Genomic DNA, 18,757 nt, shown 5'->3' on the forward strand with positions numbered 1-18,757 from the left:
ACATGTGCAAAATATAGAAGTGATAGAGGCCGTTTTTCTTGAGTTATTGCAAAGAAAGTTGCAGAAAGAAAGAAATATCTCAATACATCGAAGATAAGCCTGAATTTCAACCCAATTTTTTGACGTGATTTTGACATCGTATGAAAAAACAAAGGGCACACTTACGGTAGCGTAAAGTCTCAGCTACAACATATTAAAATCTGGGAGAAATTTACCGAAGCTTAAGTGAGCTAGTGCTCGATAAAGATAGTCATGTCAATTTTCATTTCCAGAAAAACTGCACTCCCATAGAGATAACACGTAAACTCGTCAAATTTGACAAGATTACTTTTAATCCATTTTTACGAGGTGATACCGTTATCCAATCAGAACACTGTAATTTTATGTTTGAAAGAACATTAAATAAGCTACATCATACTGAAATCTGGGTGAAAATTGACAAAGGACTAGTGAGATACGCTCGAATGAACTTGAAATTTGATGACGTCATTTTGAAAATTTACTTTTTTTACTTTATTAAGAAATTTGATATCTTTTAATCATTTTGTCAGCGTTGCCAACCCATGAAATGACATGTACAACTCATCAGTTTTCAAAATATGTATAGAAAATGGGGGGTCACCGTCCATCCTGACGAGTAAAATCGGATTTAAAATTGGCAGTTTTTTGGCATAGTTGTACTGCATATCGCCATTGACGCGCGCGCGGAATTTCAACTTTGACGGGCCCGTATGACGTCATATTGAGTCGGATTGACTTGAAACTTGGTAGAAATATTCCTTGACATTTCAGGCAGCCGATACGTGTGAAAAAACGGGAAATTTCTATTGCATATAAGCTGTGCGTGCGTATATGCGCGCGCGCGTACGCGTCCGTCCGATTTTTTGAATTTTTCAAAAAATGCTCCAAATGGTCTGAAACGTGTGCAAAAAAAATTTGAGCTCGATTTGAGCATACAAATATTTCAACGCGCGCGTACGCGCACGTACCAAGAGAAAATGTGAATTTTGAGAATATGAGTAGAATGCGCATAACTTGAAATATATGTGACGTAAATTTCATTGAAAAACTTCATTCCATTAATGAGATATGACTGAAAATGTGTTTTCATATAATGACGTCATAGTGACGTCACGGTCGACTGATCACTTTGATTTTAGTTTGATTGCCGTCTTTGGGACACGATACATACATGGTATGAGTTTGAAATTGATAGGCAGAGTACTTTCTGAGCTAACCTCTGCACAACTTTTGGGGAGAAATAAAGAAAGAAGAAGAAAGAATCCGTACAGATACAATAGGTGATCCGAGAGGATACTCGGATCACCTAATAATAACATTAGAAGAAGAGTGTCTGTGGAGGAAAAAATGGCCGCCCTTCGCATGTGGACGTGAGTACTTCACGGTGAGAGCAGAATTCTTTTATCGGTGACGAATATGACCAAGAGTGACTTTTAAGTGGTAAATTTTCTTCCTCTTACTTTTCTGTAACTTTTGTGAAACTCAGTGTGGATTTCGTATGCAACTGTGGTCACAATCATGGAGAAAAATTCACCGTACGCAAAGAAACCAAAGTTGATCAATGATCATGCGGACACTGCGGTTCCTCCTCGTGAGTCTCCCGGAGCCGCCGGGGACGTTCTAGCGCGTGACCCCTCTGCTAGACGAGAGCTTCTATCTGCTACGGACAAGCCGTGCTACGCTGCTGTAACAGCCGCCGGCCTATCGAGCTCACAACCTCCACAATGGTTTGTACAGTTTTTCACTGAATTTGAGAATAGACTGGATGTTCGCATTGAGTCACTGCTTGACAAAAAATTTGGCGACCTCACATCTATAGTCACAGAGCACGATGAGAAGATCAAGAGCCTCTCTTTTGATATCGCTAACCTGAGAGATACTGTACAGGCGCTTCAGACTGACAATGGAAAGCTGGAGAGGAAACTGGACGATCTTGAAAATCGTTCACGACGTAATAATCTTGTTGTCTTTGGGATTCAGGAGTCCAACAACAAGGAGGACTGCAAGAAACTCATTCAAGATTTCCTGCGCTTCGCAGATGTCCCCGAAGAAGACATCAATGATATCCAGCGATGTCATCGAACACCGTCATTTCGACCTCAGGGACAGGAGAATGCTCCACATCATCCAAGAAGGATCCACATAGGTTTTGGTTCCTTTACTGCAAAGGAGAGGGCACGCAAGGCTTGTATCAACAAGCTGAAGGCTACAAGATCGCTGTACCTGGATCACAAAGCATTCGTTGCAGAGGATCTCTCACAACATGTTCTTCAACTTCGAAAATCCAAGGCTGGTGCATTCAAGCGGCTCAAGGAGGAGGGCAAGCGCCCCTTTTTTATTTTTCCTGACAAGCTGTGCTTTAGAAATCCAGACGGAAAGATCACCATAGCATAATCTTTAACACTATGGTATATTTTCTGGAAAGTCGGTTATCACATCGCCACCCATGTTGATTGTTTTTTTTATTGGTTCATATACATGTACCTTGCTATGTTATCATTAAGATAGTCGTGACCAGGAAAGATATGTGCTTTCATCATTTTAGAAAATGATCATTACCGGTACCATATTTGTATTAAAAAATAGTAGCACTTACACTAGTTTGACCAGTGAGCACCGAGTACTGTTATTTCTTCTTTTTTTTGATAAACACAAAAGGTATTTATCACACGTCATATTTGGACACAATTCAAATATTATGATTAAAAAATCACGACTTATTTCCATTGTACAAAGGTAACTATCACTATTTTTTCCGGAATTATTTGACTTGTTTAAGATGACAAACATGGTTGACCTTTTGAGGAATTCTGTGTGTTTATTAAATGATGAGATACAGTTGTATACAGTCACCCCTAGAGTGTCAGGATAAGGTGAGTAGTGATATCTTATGATTTAAGATATAATCTGGGGCTGAAAATACTTTTGTATTTTTTTAGTGTGTATAAATTTTATATGGTGGAGACAGGGGTCATAAGACCATTAAATTGTTTTTGTTTGTTATTTTAGAGTTTAAATTTCAAAACTTATGCATGTACTGTATTTTGCATCTTCTGTTTGAAGGCACTCTAGTCATCTTTCAGTTACAGTTCTGCTCGAATCGCCACATGCCTTGCACTATTGGTTTGGGCTGTTTTTTTGATTTGAGGCCCTTTACCTTGCAACCTAGTGCAACTCTTTTTTCTTCATTAGTTGTCCTAAATCTGTTTTCGTTTGATGATGTTGGTGTCAATCATTTTGAATAAGTTTTTTGTTTATGCAGCTTTTTTTTTCTTGTGGAATGCTTTCAGTGCTAAAATTCATAATACCCAATCTGATTTTATGGATTACATATTTTTGTTATCTTTATTTATACAGATGTGTACTAATTCATTGTGTGTTAAATATTTACATTATGGATGTTAGATTATCAACTTTCAATTGCCGGGGTATACAAGATCATATAAAAAGGCGAAAAGTGTTCCATTACTTACGGTCAATTGACAGTGATATAATTTTTTTACAGGAAACCCACTCTTCTCCTTGTGATGAATCTTATTGGAAACAGCAATGGGGTGAAAGGGCCTTTTTTTCAAGCTATACATCTAATAGTAGGGGTGTCGCTATTTTAATTCGTAATCATATTTCATTTACTCTTAATTCTTTATTTGCTGATCCTAATGGAAGATATTTGATTTTATCAGTGGTAATTAATAATGTACCTTTAACTTTAGTGAATGTTTATGGTCCCAATAATGATGACCCTGATTTTTTTCTCCAAATATTTGCTAAGATTGAACAATTCACTTATACCCCCCTGATATGTGCTGGAGATTTTAATGCTGTTTTGACACCCTTGGACTATAAAGGTGGTAAGCAAACTCATGCAAATGTTAAATCTAGGGATATGATTTCAGTTTTAATGGAAGAATTCAATTTACATGATATTTGGCGAGACTTTCACCCGAACCTAAAACAGTATACAAGACACCAAAAGAATCCTATAGCTCTTTCTAGATTAGATTTTATATTAGTCTCAGAAAATTTTGTTAATAATTGTGTTAGTTCAAAGATTCTTCCTGGGATTCAGTCTGATCACTCAATAGTTGTTTTAAATTTTAAGGACTCGCAAGTAAAAAGGGGGCCAGGGTTTTGGAAACTTAATTGTAATTATTTACATAATGATTCAGATTTCATTAACACCGTAAAAGCGAAAATTGAAGAATTTAAAATTGTACATCGTTATTCTGAATGCAATCCTAATATTATATGGGATTCTTTGAAGTGCTCAATTACAGCGACCTGTATAGAGTATAGTTCTCGGAAAAAGAAGGAAAGAAATTCCAAAAAAGAAAAATTGTTTAAGAATATTGAGGAAGTTCAGATGAAATTAAGCAGAGATACAAGTAATAAACACTACATTGAAGAACTGGAAAATTTGAATTCTCAATTAAATAAAATTTTTGATTATGAAACTCAAGGTTTAATCATTCGTTCGAAAGTTCGTTGGATAGAAGAAGGAGAAAAGAGTTCGAAATATTTTTGTAATCTTGAAAAAAGGATGGGTGAAAAGAAAAGTATATATAGAATTAAAAACGAAATTGGTGCTGTTATCTCAGATCAAACTAAAGTAGAGAATGAAATTTATACTTTTTTTCAGACTTTATATAAAAATCATATTGAGGATAATGAAGAAGTTGTGGATGATTTTTTGGAATCCATTGATATTCCTACTTTAAACGAGAATGATAAATATTTCTTGGAAAAACCACTTTCTAAAAAAGAATTATATGATACGCTTTTATCAATGAAACACAATAAATCTCCGGGATTTGATGGGCTCCCCGCAGAATTTTATGTAGTTTTTTGGCAAGATATCTCTGATTTACTTTTAAATTCCCTAAATTTTTCCATGGAAAATGGCTTTATGTCTTCTTCCCAGCGGAATGGTATAATCACTCTGATTCCAAAAAAAGATAAGGACCCTTTGTTTTTAAAGAATTTTAGACCGATATCTTTATTAACCGTTGATTACAAAATTCTTGCCAAAACATTGGCAAACCGTCTTAAGAAAATACTAGATCAATTAATTCATACTGATCAGTCTGGGTTTATGAAAGGGAGACATATTGGGAATAATATTCGATTATTAATTGATACAATTCAGTATACTGATTTTCATGAAATACCTGGAGCAATTCTTCTGTTAGATATTCAAAAAGCTTTTGACAGTGTAAACCATAATTATTTATTGAAAGTTTTAAAAAAATTTGATTTTGGAGATAAATTTATTGGTTGGATTAGGTCAATTTATTTTGGAAGAAAGAGCTATGTCTTAAATAACGGTTTTTTAACAAAACCCATCGACATGGAAAGGGGAATCTTTCAGGGTTGCCCTATCTCCCCATATTTGTTTTTGTTAGTTATTGAAACTATGGCTCAAGCTGTAAGACAAAATGATAATATTAAAGGTATCCCTGTGGAGGGAAAGGAGTTAAAGATATCCTTATTAGCCGATGATTCCACATGCTTTGTAGATGGATCTATAAATTCTTTCAATACTTTGTTTAATTTGTTGGGCACTTTTGCTGTTTGTTCTGGTTGTAAACTAAATATTTCAAAATCTGAGGCTGTATGGATTGGTTCTAGAAAAGGCTCCCTTGACTTTCCTTTCTCTGAAAAAGGCCTTAAATGGACGCAAAATCAATTTAAAACCCTTGGTATAACATTTTCTTTGAATCTAAATCAGTTATTTAATTTGAATTTTTTGCCCAAATTAGAATCAATTAAAAGTGTACTTAATTGTTGGCGAGCTAGGAATCTCTCTTTGATTGGGAAGATTTGTGTTGTAAAAACCCTATTATTGCCCCAACTCCTCTATCAATTTTCAGTCTTGTGTATAAAGATTCCTAGTAAGTTTTTCAAATCTTTGAATACTATATTGTATAAGTTCATTTGGAATGGGGGCAATGATAGGATTAAAAGGCAGTATTTATGTAATGATTACTCCCAGGGTGGTTTACGAATGATCGACCCCTCGATTTTTGCTCTTTCTCAGAAATTGAATTGGGTTAAAATGTTACATGATGAAAGTTTTGACAGTTTCTGGAAACGTATGGAGCTTTCAGTTCTAGAGAATTTCTCTCCGATAACGGATATTTTGTGGAAAACTAATGCTCCAGAATCTATTTTAAAGAAATTGCCATCTGTTCAGTTAGCCGATTCTTTAAGGTCCTGGTATTCATTCAGAGAAAAATTGGTTAAAATTGAATTTGGATCAGCTTATTCTGAAATAGGTGCATGCCAGTCTTTATGGTTTAATAAGAATATTCGATCCAGATCAAAACAATACTTTGTATATGATAATTGGTTACAGAAGGGTTTGATTTATATTAATGAGTTATTGGATCCTGTTCACCCTGGGAGTAAATTATTTGAAGAGCTGGTGCTTGATTATGATATAGATAAATCTGATAGGAGGAAATATAATTTTTTAATGAAGAATATTTCACAAGAATGGCTCACACATTCGGAAATAAATCAAGATTTTATTTTTGAAACGACTGTAGGTAAACTTATGCAAACTCGTAAGGTTTCCAAGTATGTATATGATGTAATGTTGGAAAAGGTCATCCCAGTTAATCATTTTTCTTTTTGGAATGACTCATTTAACCTAAATTCTCCCATATGGGAAAAAATCCTTATGAGAAATTTGACAAGCACCATTGATACTCGATTACGATCCTTTTTTGTAAAACTGTTTTATAGGGCAATAGCATTAAATGAATTTCTATTTAAAATCAAAAGAAAAGATTCATCATTATGTTTCTTTTGTAATAAATCGCCTGAAACTTTTTTACATTTGTTTATTTTATGTCCCCATATACTACCTTTATGGCAAAAAATAATAGATATTATAAATCACAAGGAAAAGAAAAATTATATATTTTCTAATTTTGAGAAAATGTTCGGTCTCTATGGAGACTCTTATATATCATATATTTTTTTATCTGTAAAGTATTTCATATATGTCTGTAAATTCCAGAATAAAACCCCTACTTTTGAATCTTTCCAGGCTTACTTAAATAATAATAAAGAAATAGAATATAGAATTTCTAAAAAGAAAGGTAAACTTGGTATTCATTTTCAAAAATGGAGGTTCGACATTTAATTTGCACTGTATATTTTTTCTACACGGTATTTTTGTCATATTTGTTATGTGATATTTTAAGTATCCACTTTGTTTTGCTGCACTTTTTATTATGTGATTCTGTAATTCGATTGATTTTTTTATTCTTTGCTGTAAATGGCATTTGCTTTTTACCAATAAATACTGAATGAAAAAAAAAAAAAAAGAAGAGTGTCTGTGAGGAAGACTATTTCTTACAAACACGAATATCGATCGCGCTTGCATTGTATTTTATAAGGAAGTACCAGTCAGGCGATCGCGACCGGGGCATAATACACAGCCTGTGCAGATCTGTCAGTTTCTGCGCTGGTTTGTTCTTCGGTCAGCTTAGTGCACATTTTCTGTGTTCACCATTCTCCATTTCGTCAAAAATGCATGCCATGGCGTTAGATCGGCTGTCGGACTCACTCCTGCAATATGGCGTGACACCCTTTCTTTTGGCGGGATTCACGTTTCTACTCACCTTTATTGTGGTGAGATCGCGAACGACGAAGGCGTACTCCAACCTCCCGCCCCGGGGTCCGCCGGAGTGGCCCATCCTCGGCAGCCTGCCGAGCCTCGCAGGGGACGAGATGCCGCACGTTATCATCGCCAATATGGCGAAGAAGTACGGTCCGATGTTCAGTATGCGAATGGGCTCCTTCTTTACCGTTGTCCTCAGCGATTTTGCCCTCATCCGACAGGCTTTCGCCAAGTCCAGCGACGATTTCAGCGATAGACCCAAGATCACTATGATAGAACACGTAGCAAAGGGAAAAGGTGAGCCTTTTCATTCTGCAGAGTACATTATAATCACATTATAGCATGTTAGTAGTCAACTGTACAGCCAGTTTATTATAGTCATGTACGTAACACATTGTTTTAGCAAGTCATTTTAGATGTAACCACCAATACGCGCTGTGTCTTGAATGATACGATTACCTTCAACAACATTAATAATTGTTATCACGCAGTTATATATACCTCTCTGAATTTTAAGTAGGCCTACAATGACAGCCAAGGGCTTAACAGTTTACAGCTTGCAATTTATAGTTTAATGTTTACGAAACAGTGCCTCTATACTAGGGGCACTCACCAAGCAAACTGAGCTGAGATGGTACCATAATATTAAAGCATCACCAATAAATTCGAATACTGATTAGGAGTGGGGATCAATTTTCGAATCAAATCGATGTGTGTACGGGTAGGTTCACTTTGATAATGAGCAAGGCAGCTATCTGTTTCGTATTGGTGTCACTAAGCAACTGATACAGTTTACCAGCATGTTCTTTTGTCAGAGATAATGAATGGATTGGCGAGGGAATTGTTAGCAGTGACAATTTGCATCATTATTTCGGGAGGATAGTTTTCCGGCGTCAGGAAAACAGGTTTAAATGTGTGCGTGTGTGTCACACACAAACACACTTTACTATAGCTTCTGACCATCCGAGCATTGAGAATTTCGGGTTTGTAAGACGAACACTGTACTAGGGCTTTCTATAGGTCAGTCGGTAGAGCACCGGGCTAGCATCCGGAGGTCTCGGGTCTGAATCCCGATGGAATCCCATGTTCTTTGCTTACATTTCCACTAATAAAAAAAAAAAGCATGAAAGCATTGAAATTGCCTTATATACTGTAAGCCGTTATAGACTGCCTTGAACTGGTTTGATTGTTTTGAAGTGCGATCAATCAATTATTGTTATTCATTTGTTACACATTCTTCTCTTTATGTGGTTATCTACATTGAAAAGCAGAAGGTTTTTTTTTTTTTTTCTTTGGTTTGGCTTATTTCTGCACTTTCTTTCTCCAAATACAATAACAAATGAAAACAAAGTGATTATGAAAAAAGGAGAGTTTAACATACAAATCAATACAAGAAATGTCATTTCCATAACATCAGTCTGCAATGACATATTTATGAATCAAAAAACATATTAAGGCATACTGTATTCATGAACAAAGGAGAAATCAATACAGGGGACTGTCATCATAAGCAGAGCTTGACGTGGATGAGGCCCTATCTATACTGTATATGTAATACGAAATATAATACTAAAACATCAATTATAAATCTACTCATCAAACTCCTAATCTTAATATACGAAACACATTTTGCTAAAGAAAGAAAACAAGACAAAACAACGGAAAAGAAAAACAGTGACTTGGCGCTTTAAAGAAAGAAAAAGCGCTGAAAGCGTTAGAAGCGAAAAGAAGCGTTATTTGTAGTTTTGTCGAAAAACCATAAACCGATCAAATCAGAGTAAATAAAACGCTTTAATACGTTTGTTTGTTTCTTTTTTCAAGCCAAGCTAATGTAGATTATTATTAGTCTTCTCAATGGTTTACTCCTACGTGTACTTTGGGCACTTCATATCCAGTGATAAACACAGTTAAAACAATTGTTTCATCATAACTGGTACAATGACTGCCGTCATCACACTGGTAATGAAATAGTTTTGACGGTATTAGTACAATGATTATGACAATTTTGATTAACGATTCTGATTTTGAACGTGTGTATTGCGTAATAAAAATCATTCTCAAATAACCACTAATCAATCTCCTGTTTCATCTTCATCCCCTTCCTCCTCTTATTTCCTTTCCTGTTCGTATTCTTCCTTCAGTTTTGTCATGGCCACGATTAAACTCGTTGTTATTGCTTGCATTGAAGCAGCCTTTTGTCAAGGTCCTCTCGCTGTATGTTGGCTATACGGTCAAGCGAAGCGAGCCCAGCCGAGCGCGACAATCCCACCCTCTTCACCATACAGCGAAAGGGCCTTGACAAAAAGCTTGCATTGACGCTGTCTTGATCTGTGCCCAGGTCTCATCGTGTCCTACTTCGGCCAGATGCAGCAGGAACACCGGCGCTTCTCCCTCTCCGCTCTCCGCTCTCTGGGCATGGGCAAATTCAGAATGGAGGAGACGATTGCCGAGGAGGCGCGCCATCTTGCCCTGAGCTTCGCTAGTCGCAAGTCCCAGCCGTTCTTGCCGTTTCACGACATCGTGGTGTCCGTGTCCAACATCATTAGCTACTTGAGCTTCGGGAAGCGGTTCGACTACGAGGACGAAGCCTTCAAGGGTATCCTTGAGGCCGTCTTCGAGAGCTTCGAAATTGGGGAAATCGCTGGCTTGTTTAACTTTATTCCATTCCTGAGATTTATGCCAGGGAGTGGTGCTGGGCGTATGCTGGAGCTACAAGCGAAGTTCGACAAGTACATGAAACCCATGGTGAAGACGATTAGTGAGGAGCGCGTTCCTGGATCTCCGACGTGTTACGTCGAGATGTACGCCGATCAAATCCTGGAGGCTGAAAAAGAAAACCCCGGAAAGCACACTTTCAGCGACCAAAACATGTTTCACGCCGTAGCAGATTTGTTCGTGGCTGGAACGGAGACTACGGCGACGACACTGAAGTGGTCCCTTTTGTACATGATCTTGAACGAGAAGGTACAAGAGAAGGTACACGAGGAACTCAATAACGTCATTGGCAGGGATCGCCTACCTAGTCTCCGGGACAGGCCAAACTTGCCGTACACAGAAGCGACACTTCTGGAGATCCAGAGGTTCTCTACCATCACGCCGCTGGGAGTGCCCCACGCACCCGTCGAAGATACTGTCCTAAACGGCTACGACATCCCCAAGGGTACCGTGATCATACCAAACCTGTGGGCTGTTCATCACGACCCGGAGTTATGGGAAAAGCCCGATGAGTTCAACCCAGAGAGATTCCTGGACAGGGAGACTAACCAGGTTCGGCAGAGGGAAGAAATGATTCCCTTCTCCATAGGTAAGAAACCAAACTGAGGTTTTAGCAACTGCTACATACAACAAGGGGAAAGTAGACGTACAATACTCATCAGAATAATTCATACTTGTAAATTAGATTGGCCTGAATAAGATTTCTACGCCATCTTTTGCCGGAGAAGCGTAGTTACCGTCATTGATGTTTATAATGTGGCGTATGTTTTGTAAGGTTTTTCGACACAGCTAGAAATACAACGCTTCTTAGAGACAATATGCAGGTTGACTCTCCTGCTTTAGAATTTAAATATAAAATGAATGATATGCAACAAATGAATCACTACACTGATCAGTAGAAAAAGCTGTTTTATTGTCTGATGAATGCTGGAATCTGTCGTGTTTGTTTGTTGTTTTTTTTTAGAACAATGATGTCTTGTCAGTCCCGATTGAAATACACTAGTACAGTCAATATCACGTAAGTCGGAGTTGCGCAAGTCGATAAATTTGCCAATTGGATGAAACATATCTTATTTCCCCGGACAGGTTCAATATACCACGTTAGTAGTCGAAAATCGCGTAAGTAAAACATTTCCAACGGTCCCTTAGACTAGAATATTTATCACATAATTATTCAAGGTTGATATCGGAGCTCCCAAGAAACTTTACGTACTATCAATCTGTTTTTTTTTTTTTTTGGTCTTTTTTTAAAGGGTCAAGCCAACGAAAACTATTGTTTTTTATCATCACTATTTTTAACCCCCTCCAACTGTAGATTTGAATACTTTAAGAGATTGTGAAATAAACATAAAAATCAATTTTGAAATTGAAGTAGATCATTCCGTGAAGAATGGAGGGGGATGCATTTTGGGTAAGCTTCTGGGAAGGACGCGTCTTAACCCTAGCTGGTCCGGCATTATACAGTGTAGTTACAGAAAGAAAGAAAAAGATAAAAAAAAAAACATGAAAGCGGCCCATGCATGGTGTACAACGTATACAACGAACAGCCTTCGGCTTTTCAAAATTGATAGCACTAATTCGGGGTAAGTAGGGCACAGCGTTGGTTTCAAATCGGTATCTATTGTCCCTAATAAGGTACGTGTAGGTTCTATTATTTGAAAGGGTTATAAAGATGTACTGAACTACATAAAACGAAATCAAGGGACGCAGAAATTTATCGTTGCACTCACGGGAAGTAGACTAAAGATGAATAAATTTATCCAAAAATGTTTTACTTTGACTTGGGACAAGGAGCAGTATCAGTTATACATCGATGAAGTTTGAGGGAAATCGGATAATCATTTTATAGTAGTAATGAATTCTTCTTTTTGGGGGACCACCATCGCTAGATAAGAAGTTAGTTGTTAGGGTTTGTGCTATGGTACATTATTGTGTGATTCACATCCCACGTACGTGAACAATCCCGTTTCATTCATTCATTGCAAAGAGAAGATTGCATAACGCAGTGAATAATGGTCCCCCATACCCCCAGTACATAGCGTATTGGACCCTGTATGGTAGACCAACCAGTGCAGCTGAATATGGGTTATCCAGCCACCTTGTTCAGACGGAAAATAAACAAGCACACAAACAAACAGACATTTGCAAACAATCAGCGATCGTGTCAAACTGCAATTACTGAACTGCTGAAGGGTGACGTACAATGTACGTGTATACTGTACTTGTGATCTATAGTCAATAAACGGCGACGTTCATGCTAGTCACTACGACGTACTTAGACCTTTGGAATCATAACGACACCGTTTATCGATACCACAAAGTCAACATGTTTTAGTGGCACATTTAAGCGCTCCTTTACATAAGACAAAAAGAAGTAAAAAGCGTCCACAATGACACGTCGTTTCCCGTACACAGAAAACTATACAAACGTACATTGAATCATGGATCAGTTGCGTTTACTTTCATAGAGGAACGGAGCCGAGTGACATTTTAAATAGAGATGTTTCTCTACTCAGAATGAAGTCGTGTCGAAAACAATCTTATCTTAACAAGCCAAGTACAATCCATGCAGGCACATTGCTGTGTGCCTAATGAATGCGACTCAGTATAACAGATACATACAGTGAGCAGTTGCCATTGTCGATGCCTAGTAATATTGTTACGTCTCGTGACACACTATTGCAACTTTTTCCTCAAGTCTACATTACTTTTACTCGTACGACAGCGTCATTAATAGCGTTGTAATGAGCAGGTTCTATAGTACATTGTCTAACTGATAAACCTCTTTATTTGAGAACATCGAGACATTTTTCCTCTTCGTTACTAATAACGTGAACTATCTTTTCTCTTTGCTCCCCCTCCCTTTCCCTCCCCCATCTCCCGCCCCCCCCCCCCCTTTATTTGCAGGACGTCGTAAGTGCCTAGGTGAGCAGCTGGCCAAAGTAGAGCTCTTCCTTTTCTTCACTCACATCGTTCACCGATTCAAGCTGAGCGCGCCAGAGGATAGACCGCCACCTACGTTGAAAGCGAGGCTAGGCGCAACGACCAACCCTGAACCGTTCGACATCTGCGCAACTTTGATAGACACCATGATATGATAATTCAGACGAAGACAAATAGAGTGAAATGACAATCTGACACTCGGGTGAAGCATCCCAAAGGTTTTGGAAATCGAAAGACTCAAGAACATTCCTTTTTATGATGCAAATTCATCATTGCGCTTGGTTTACACGCAGATATAATTTGTGTAAAATGTTTGGAATACAAGAAATGGGAATGCACTTATTTCAATTACCTTTTTTTTACATCTTTTTGGAGCATCATGAGGACACTAGTTTATCGTTTCTATGTTATTTGCTAACGAACAGATTGTTATCATAAGAAGGTATAAAGATTATGTTACTTCCTAACGTGTGATAAATCACGTGTATGTTTAGTTACTCACATCACGAAGCCACATTCATCTGAATAAACGAACTTTATTTCGCTGAGTATTTGCCCTTGTTGTAATTGTTCAATAGGTGCGCTAATATCCTATGACTCGGGAGCAGCGCAGCACAATGTTCTATAAGCAACTCTCCGCCTTATCTGGTTTGCTTTTGACAAAGTGCGTTTAGGGAAGTTGGCACAATGTCAAATGACTCGAACATATGTGACTCGTAATGATACACGTGGTATAGATCGCAATGGCTTTTCCCAATAGGAAACCGCAAGGACATTTATGTTTACTTCCTTATTGAATACTGTTGTAATTGTGCACACTGGTTTTAACAACGGGATCTGATATTCTACTCGAAGTGCATGTGCAATGAGTTTTGCTAAATGGTCCCTGCATTTTTTTTTTTTTTCAAATCGTTATAAAGGCACAACTAGAAAATAATGTATGCCAACTTAAGATATGAAATAGAAAAATTTGGAAAATAGTTGTTCTGGTTGTATATCTTTTATGGGAAAAAAAAATAATAGTTTTTTTTTTCCTGTCGGTTTACTTTGTGCATATTACCGATAAGGTAAGCACCAAATGAAGGTGATATAATAATGATAGAAAGTGGTAAGTCCCATTATTCAGTATTCTCTAGTTGATACTCGATATGAAAGAACAGACACAAAGGGAGAGTGAGTGATAAAAAAAGAGAAAATTGAAGGAGAAGAGGGGAAAGAAGAAAAAGTGACGAATAATTGAGAACGAATAGGAGTAAAGCGAATAAAATAAGTTCTAAAGCAACTAAAGAATTCATAACAAAGCAAAACAAAGCACAACAAAAAACCTACCAGTACTTCATTATCATACAGTTTATTACCGCAAGGTAAACTATTATCCCACACTGGGCGTTATATTATGAAGTATTTCTTTTTGTTTACCTGGCATTCTTCTACCCCCCCCCCCCCCTTTTTTTTTTTCCGGGCGTCGTGAACCACTGTGGCAGTGATCACCGCTTTAAAGCAGGCATATGGTCGTAAGTGGCGCTATACATTTTCTTCACTTAACGCGTGAATTGACTGTTGTCACACATCTAAAATAGTTTTCGATTGACGGAAGTCTTACTTCATGATAAGTACATAGATAGATTGCTAAAAAGCAACAGCTCGAAAGAGAAAAGATTGAATTGTTTTCTAATATTACATTACTGACGTAAACTATAGTTTTTGTTTTGTTTGTCAAAAGGATTTATTTTGCTTAAACTCTACTCGGTGGGCCTGAAATCCACAAATTAAGGCTTTTACATCCAACAATAATACTGTACTTATTTTATGAATCTTTGCCGAAAAAAAGATAATACTATTTTCTGCATGGCTGTATGCTATACATGCACTGAATTTAAATACAAACCTTCACAGCTGGAAAATGCGTAATATTACATAAACAAATTCATCCCCATTATCAACTGTTAATCCGTTTTAATCAAGGAACTATATCACTGAGCCTTCTAATTTGAATTACTCTTTCTTCGATTGTTTGTTTTCATATCTTTCATACGACGGAGTTATTGTACATTTTATGGAATACAGGTGAATCCAGCAAAAGCGGTGAATTAATGAATAGGCACAAAAATGATAGCAACACTCCCGAGGGCAAATTGAAATCACATCTATAACTGCATTATACCCGACGAGGCTTGCAACCTGAAGTTTGTTTCTCTTTCTTAATTTAGCTACAGTATCTGTTTTCTTTTTAATTCTGTCTTTATCTCAGCTCCTCATCTGCAGACAATTTGATGTGCTGTGGAAGTATGTTGCCTTTTATGGCAATGATTTTTCCCCTTGATATGACATCGTTATAACCCACAAAATACTTTGCAGAAATGCAAGCATTTTCTGGTCTAAGTATAATTCCGAGACTCCAAATGGTAGTATAATAATTATGTGACCGTGCATCACAAAACGAACACAAAGTCGCAGCCCTTGATTTTGCGTGAGGACCTCAAAAGGGTGAAACAAGTCAACCAAGTCAATCTTGAGTTTTCCATACTTTCTGAAAGAGCTATCCTTTGTCTATTATACATTATTCATAAGTTTGGGGTCATAAAACGAACAGAAAAGTGTGTTTCAAACAGATTTCCTACAACCCTTTTTTTTTGTAGAGTAGTGCGATTAGGTACGTCTTCAGAGTTCCCTTTTCATTTCTTTAAAATCCTTCACACACCCTTCAGTTTCAACTCTAATAACTTTTGAATAGATAATGCTACCACCTTGAAGGTTGGCATTTATTACGAACAGAATGTGTTAATTAAGCATGCTAAATTTCAGCCTAAACTAATAATCCCTTCATTGTTGTTGCTCCAGTGTGGTTTACATCCTGTTTTTTGTCCGATTCATAGCACAGCCACAGCACGGTTTCTAAAGATTAAGCGCTTGAATAGACTCTTTACTTCAGAGCCTCTTTTCTCAGTTCACACCTTTTCAGAGTGTGTGCATTCTTTCCAATAATTAGATAGGTTAGGAGAGTCCATTTGAATTGAGTTATACATCATTTAAAGCTTAGAATCTGCGCTTTCAATATCTGCCCTTATCTAGAAATCCATGTCTGGCGATTATTTGTGGTTTTGCGATGCAGGGTCACGTAGATCTTTTCATGCATGAACTCTTGGGAGAATAGAAAAAACATGATAAAGATTAAAGGGATGGGACAGTTTTGGTTGAGACCTAATTTCAGGTTTCTGACATTTTTTGGTGGAATAATGAGAAACCTCTTATGAAATATGAAAGAGCATGTAATTCTATAAGGAATTCAACGTTTACTTGATGAAAATTGGTTTTGAAATGGCTGAGATATCAAAAAAAGAGCGATTCTAATAAAGTGTTTGACCCACACTTTATTATGATCACTTTGTTTTACTTTGTTTTTGGATGTTTCAGTAATTCAAAACCCGATTTTCATCAAATAAACTTTGAATTCCTCTTAAAATGGTTTGCCCTGTACTAAATCATAAGTGTTTTCTTGGTATCTCGCAAAAAGTTAAAAGCCCAATTCTCATCTCCACCAATACTGTACCATCCCTTTAATCCTCTGTTTGTCACATCATAATACCTGTCCATAGGTTTGTGTGTGAGATTTGTGCACATTTGACTTTATTTAAGGGTTAAAGAGTGACAGTCTCCTATCTGTCTCATCTTACTTGCAACTACAAAAAAGTGATATCTCTTCGTCGCGTACGTTCAGATGACAAGCCTTAACCTCGAGGTTAGGAAAACTCGAGGTTAGCTCGATGTTAAGAGCCACGAGAAATTTTATGGTTAGCGCTCTAACCACGAGCCGCTGGGGGTCCCCACCGTGTGGACCCAAAAATCAACGCACTCAAAAGGACAGGAAGTTAAGATTCGTCGTGTGGACGCACGTCGAAGTTAAGGGGCACCTCGAGGATAGGGCTTGTCGTCTGAACGTAAATTTCTACACTGTATGAACGCAAAGAAAAAAAATTGTGCATTCAGACATTGGCGTATGTTTTTCTGCGTATATCTACCTGTCTTTATCTCTTTTTCAATTCACGAGGATATTATGTATTACCTTTTGTGCCTGTGTTTTGTTATTGGTATGTTTGTTTGTATGTATGTACATGTATTAGGTGTGTAAGAAAGGGGAAGAGAGTGCGTTCGTGAGGGTGAGTGTGTAAGTGCTTGTTTCTGTGACTGGATAGTCATCGTGCACACTTTAGTTGTTGTTTGTTTTATTTTGGTTTGGCGTAAGGTGTTTGTTGGAATATGCATTTTTTTAAAAAAACATCATCGATTAGAATCTGTTTGTCGTTGATTACAGTAAACTGTCGACCTACTGTTTAATGCGACTACATTGCCCTGTGGTTTTCAAGCGTTATGCCGTAGGGGACTGCACTGAATCGATTTGTCAGTGGTCGTATTTTCTTTCTTATCTTATGAAATAAGAAATAGGCCTACGTTGATCTTGATACGATCAACGGTTGGGAGTCCCAAGATGCGCTATGAAGCAAGCTGACGGGAATGTAAGCATTGGCTAAAAATATTGCGAAGCAAAGATAAACAAAGAGGGATGCTATTTCACGGATGCCGATCAAATTAAATAAAATCCAGAGGTTTTACAGCATACGCACGCCTACCAAACATCAAGCCATCGCTGCGATTTAGTGCTCCAGATAGAACGCGGCTCTGATAAAATGACAACCATTGTGACGTCGACATATTTCTACACGGTCCGACGCACATGTATTTGTGGCGAATTCAATAGCATATTCGGTGGTTGCGTTGAACTTTTAGGAAGAGAGGTTCCGGATGAGGACAACCCAGTTACGATTGACGAAGAATACAATCTTTCGCAGCCACAGGGCAAGTAAGGCATATGTGTACACGAAGTATACTGCGTTGTCATTATGGGAAATATCAAACTATGACGTCCACGTAGGGATGGTGTGGTATGAAGGCATTTTCCAACATTTGGAATGGCGTCTTTACAAGGGATTTATTCGTACATAATCATATCTATTGTGACAGTACTGAGGACGCAGGCACAAAATGCAGGTGAGTTAGTGGGAAAAAAAGTTATCATATGTGATTTAAGTGAACGGCGATAAGCCACACCTATTGCGTTCGGTCTTCCCGTGGGAAACACAACGCCGTGTTGGCCCTAAGCCGAGTGTGCATAGTGGATCACGGACAAATGTTATGAAGTAATTCCTTGTCACTGTTGACTTGTCCGTGCTACCGGCTAGAATCATCTGTCTTACTTTGTTTTATTATTTTCGGGATATTAACTCTAATAAACAAAATGGCTGCCAGACAAATTGGGAATGCGAAAATATCAAATTGACGTGGACGTAACAACAAAGTGCTTTCATGACAGAACTGTCGGTACAGAGAAGCATGGAAGGAAAAAAAAAAGGACAAAGAAGAAAGAGAAAGAGAGGGTCAAAATGCATGTAA

At 37.6% G+C, this 18,757-nt stretch overlaps 1 protein-coding gene across 1 annotated transcript; it reads left to right on the forward strand.

The window, feature by feature from the left end:
- The first annotated feature begins 7,560 nt into the window (after positions 1-7,560).
- On the forward strand, positions 7,561-14,123 carry LOC139717566 (cytochrome P450 2U1-like). Its single transcript, XM_071629073.1, has 3 exons — positions 7,561-7,948; positions 9,990-10,955; positions 13,274-14,123. The coding sequence occupies exons 1-3, from the start codon at positions 7,561-7,563 to the stop codon at positions 13,462-13,464; spliced, it is 1,545 nt and encodes a 514-aa protein (XP_071485174.1). The 3' UTR covers positions 13,465-14,123.
- Positions 14,124-18,757: the final 4,634 nt, after the last annotated feature.

This window comes from Diadema antillarum, unplaced genomic scaffold, assembly GCF_040938485.1.
Source record: "Diadema antillarum isolate AM-2024a unplaced genomic scaffold, OU_Dant_1.0 scf00000077, whole genome shotgun sequence".
In the NCBI taxonomy this organism is placed as follows: Eukaryota; Metazoa; Echinodermata; class Echinoidea; order Diadematoida; family Diadematidae; genus Diadema; species Diadema antillarum.

Bases quoted from the DNA above. Each gene is read 5' to 3' on its own strand.
- LOC139717566 (XM_071629073.1), top strand. From the start codon at position 7,561: ATGCATGCCATGGCGTTAGATCGGCTGTCGGACTCACTCCTGCAATAT. The intron at 7,949-9,989 runs GTGAGCCTTTTC...ATCTGTGCCCAG, and splicing joins ACACGTAGCAAAGGGAAAAG to GTCTCATCGTGTCCTACTTC. The intron at 10,956-13,273 runs GTAAGAAACCAA...CTTTATTTGCAG, and splicing joins AATGATTCCCTTCTCCATAG to GACGTCGTAAGTGCCTAGGT.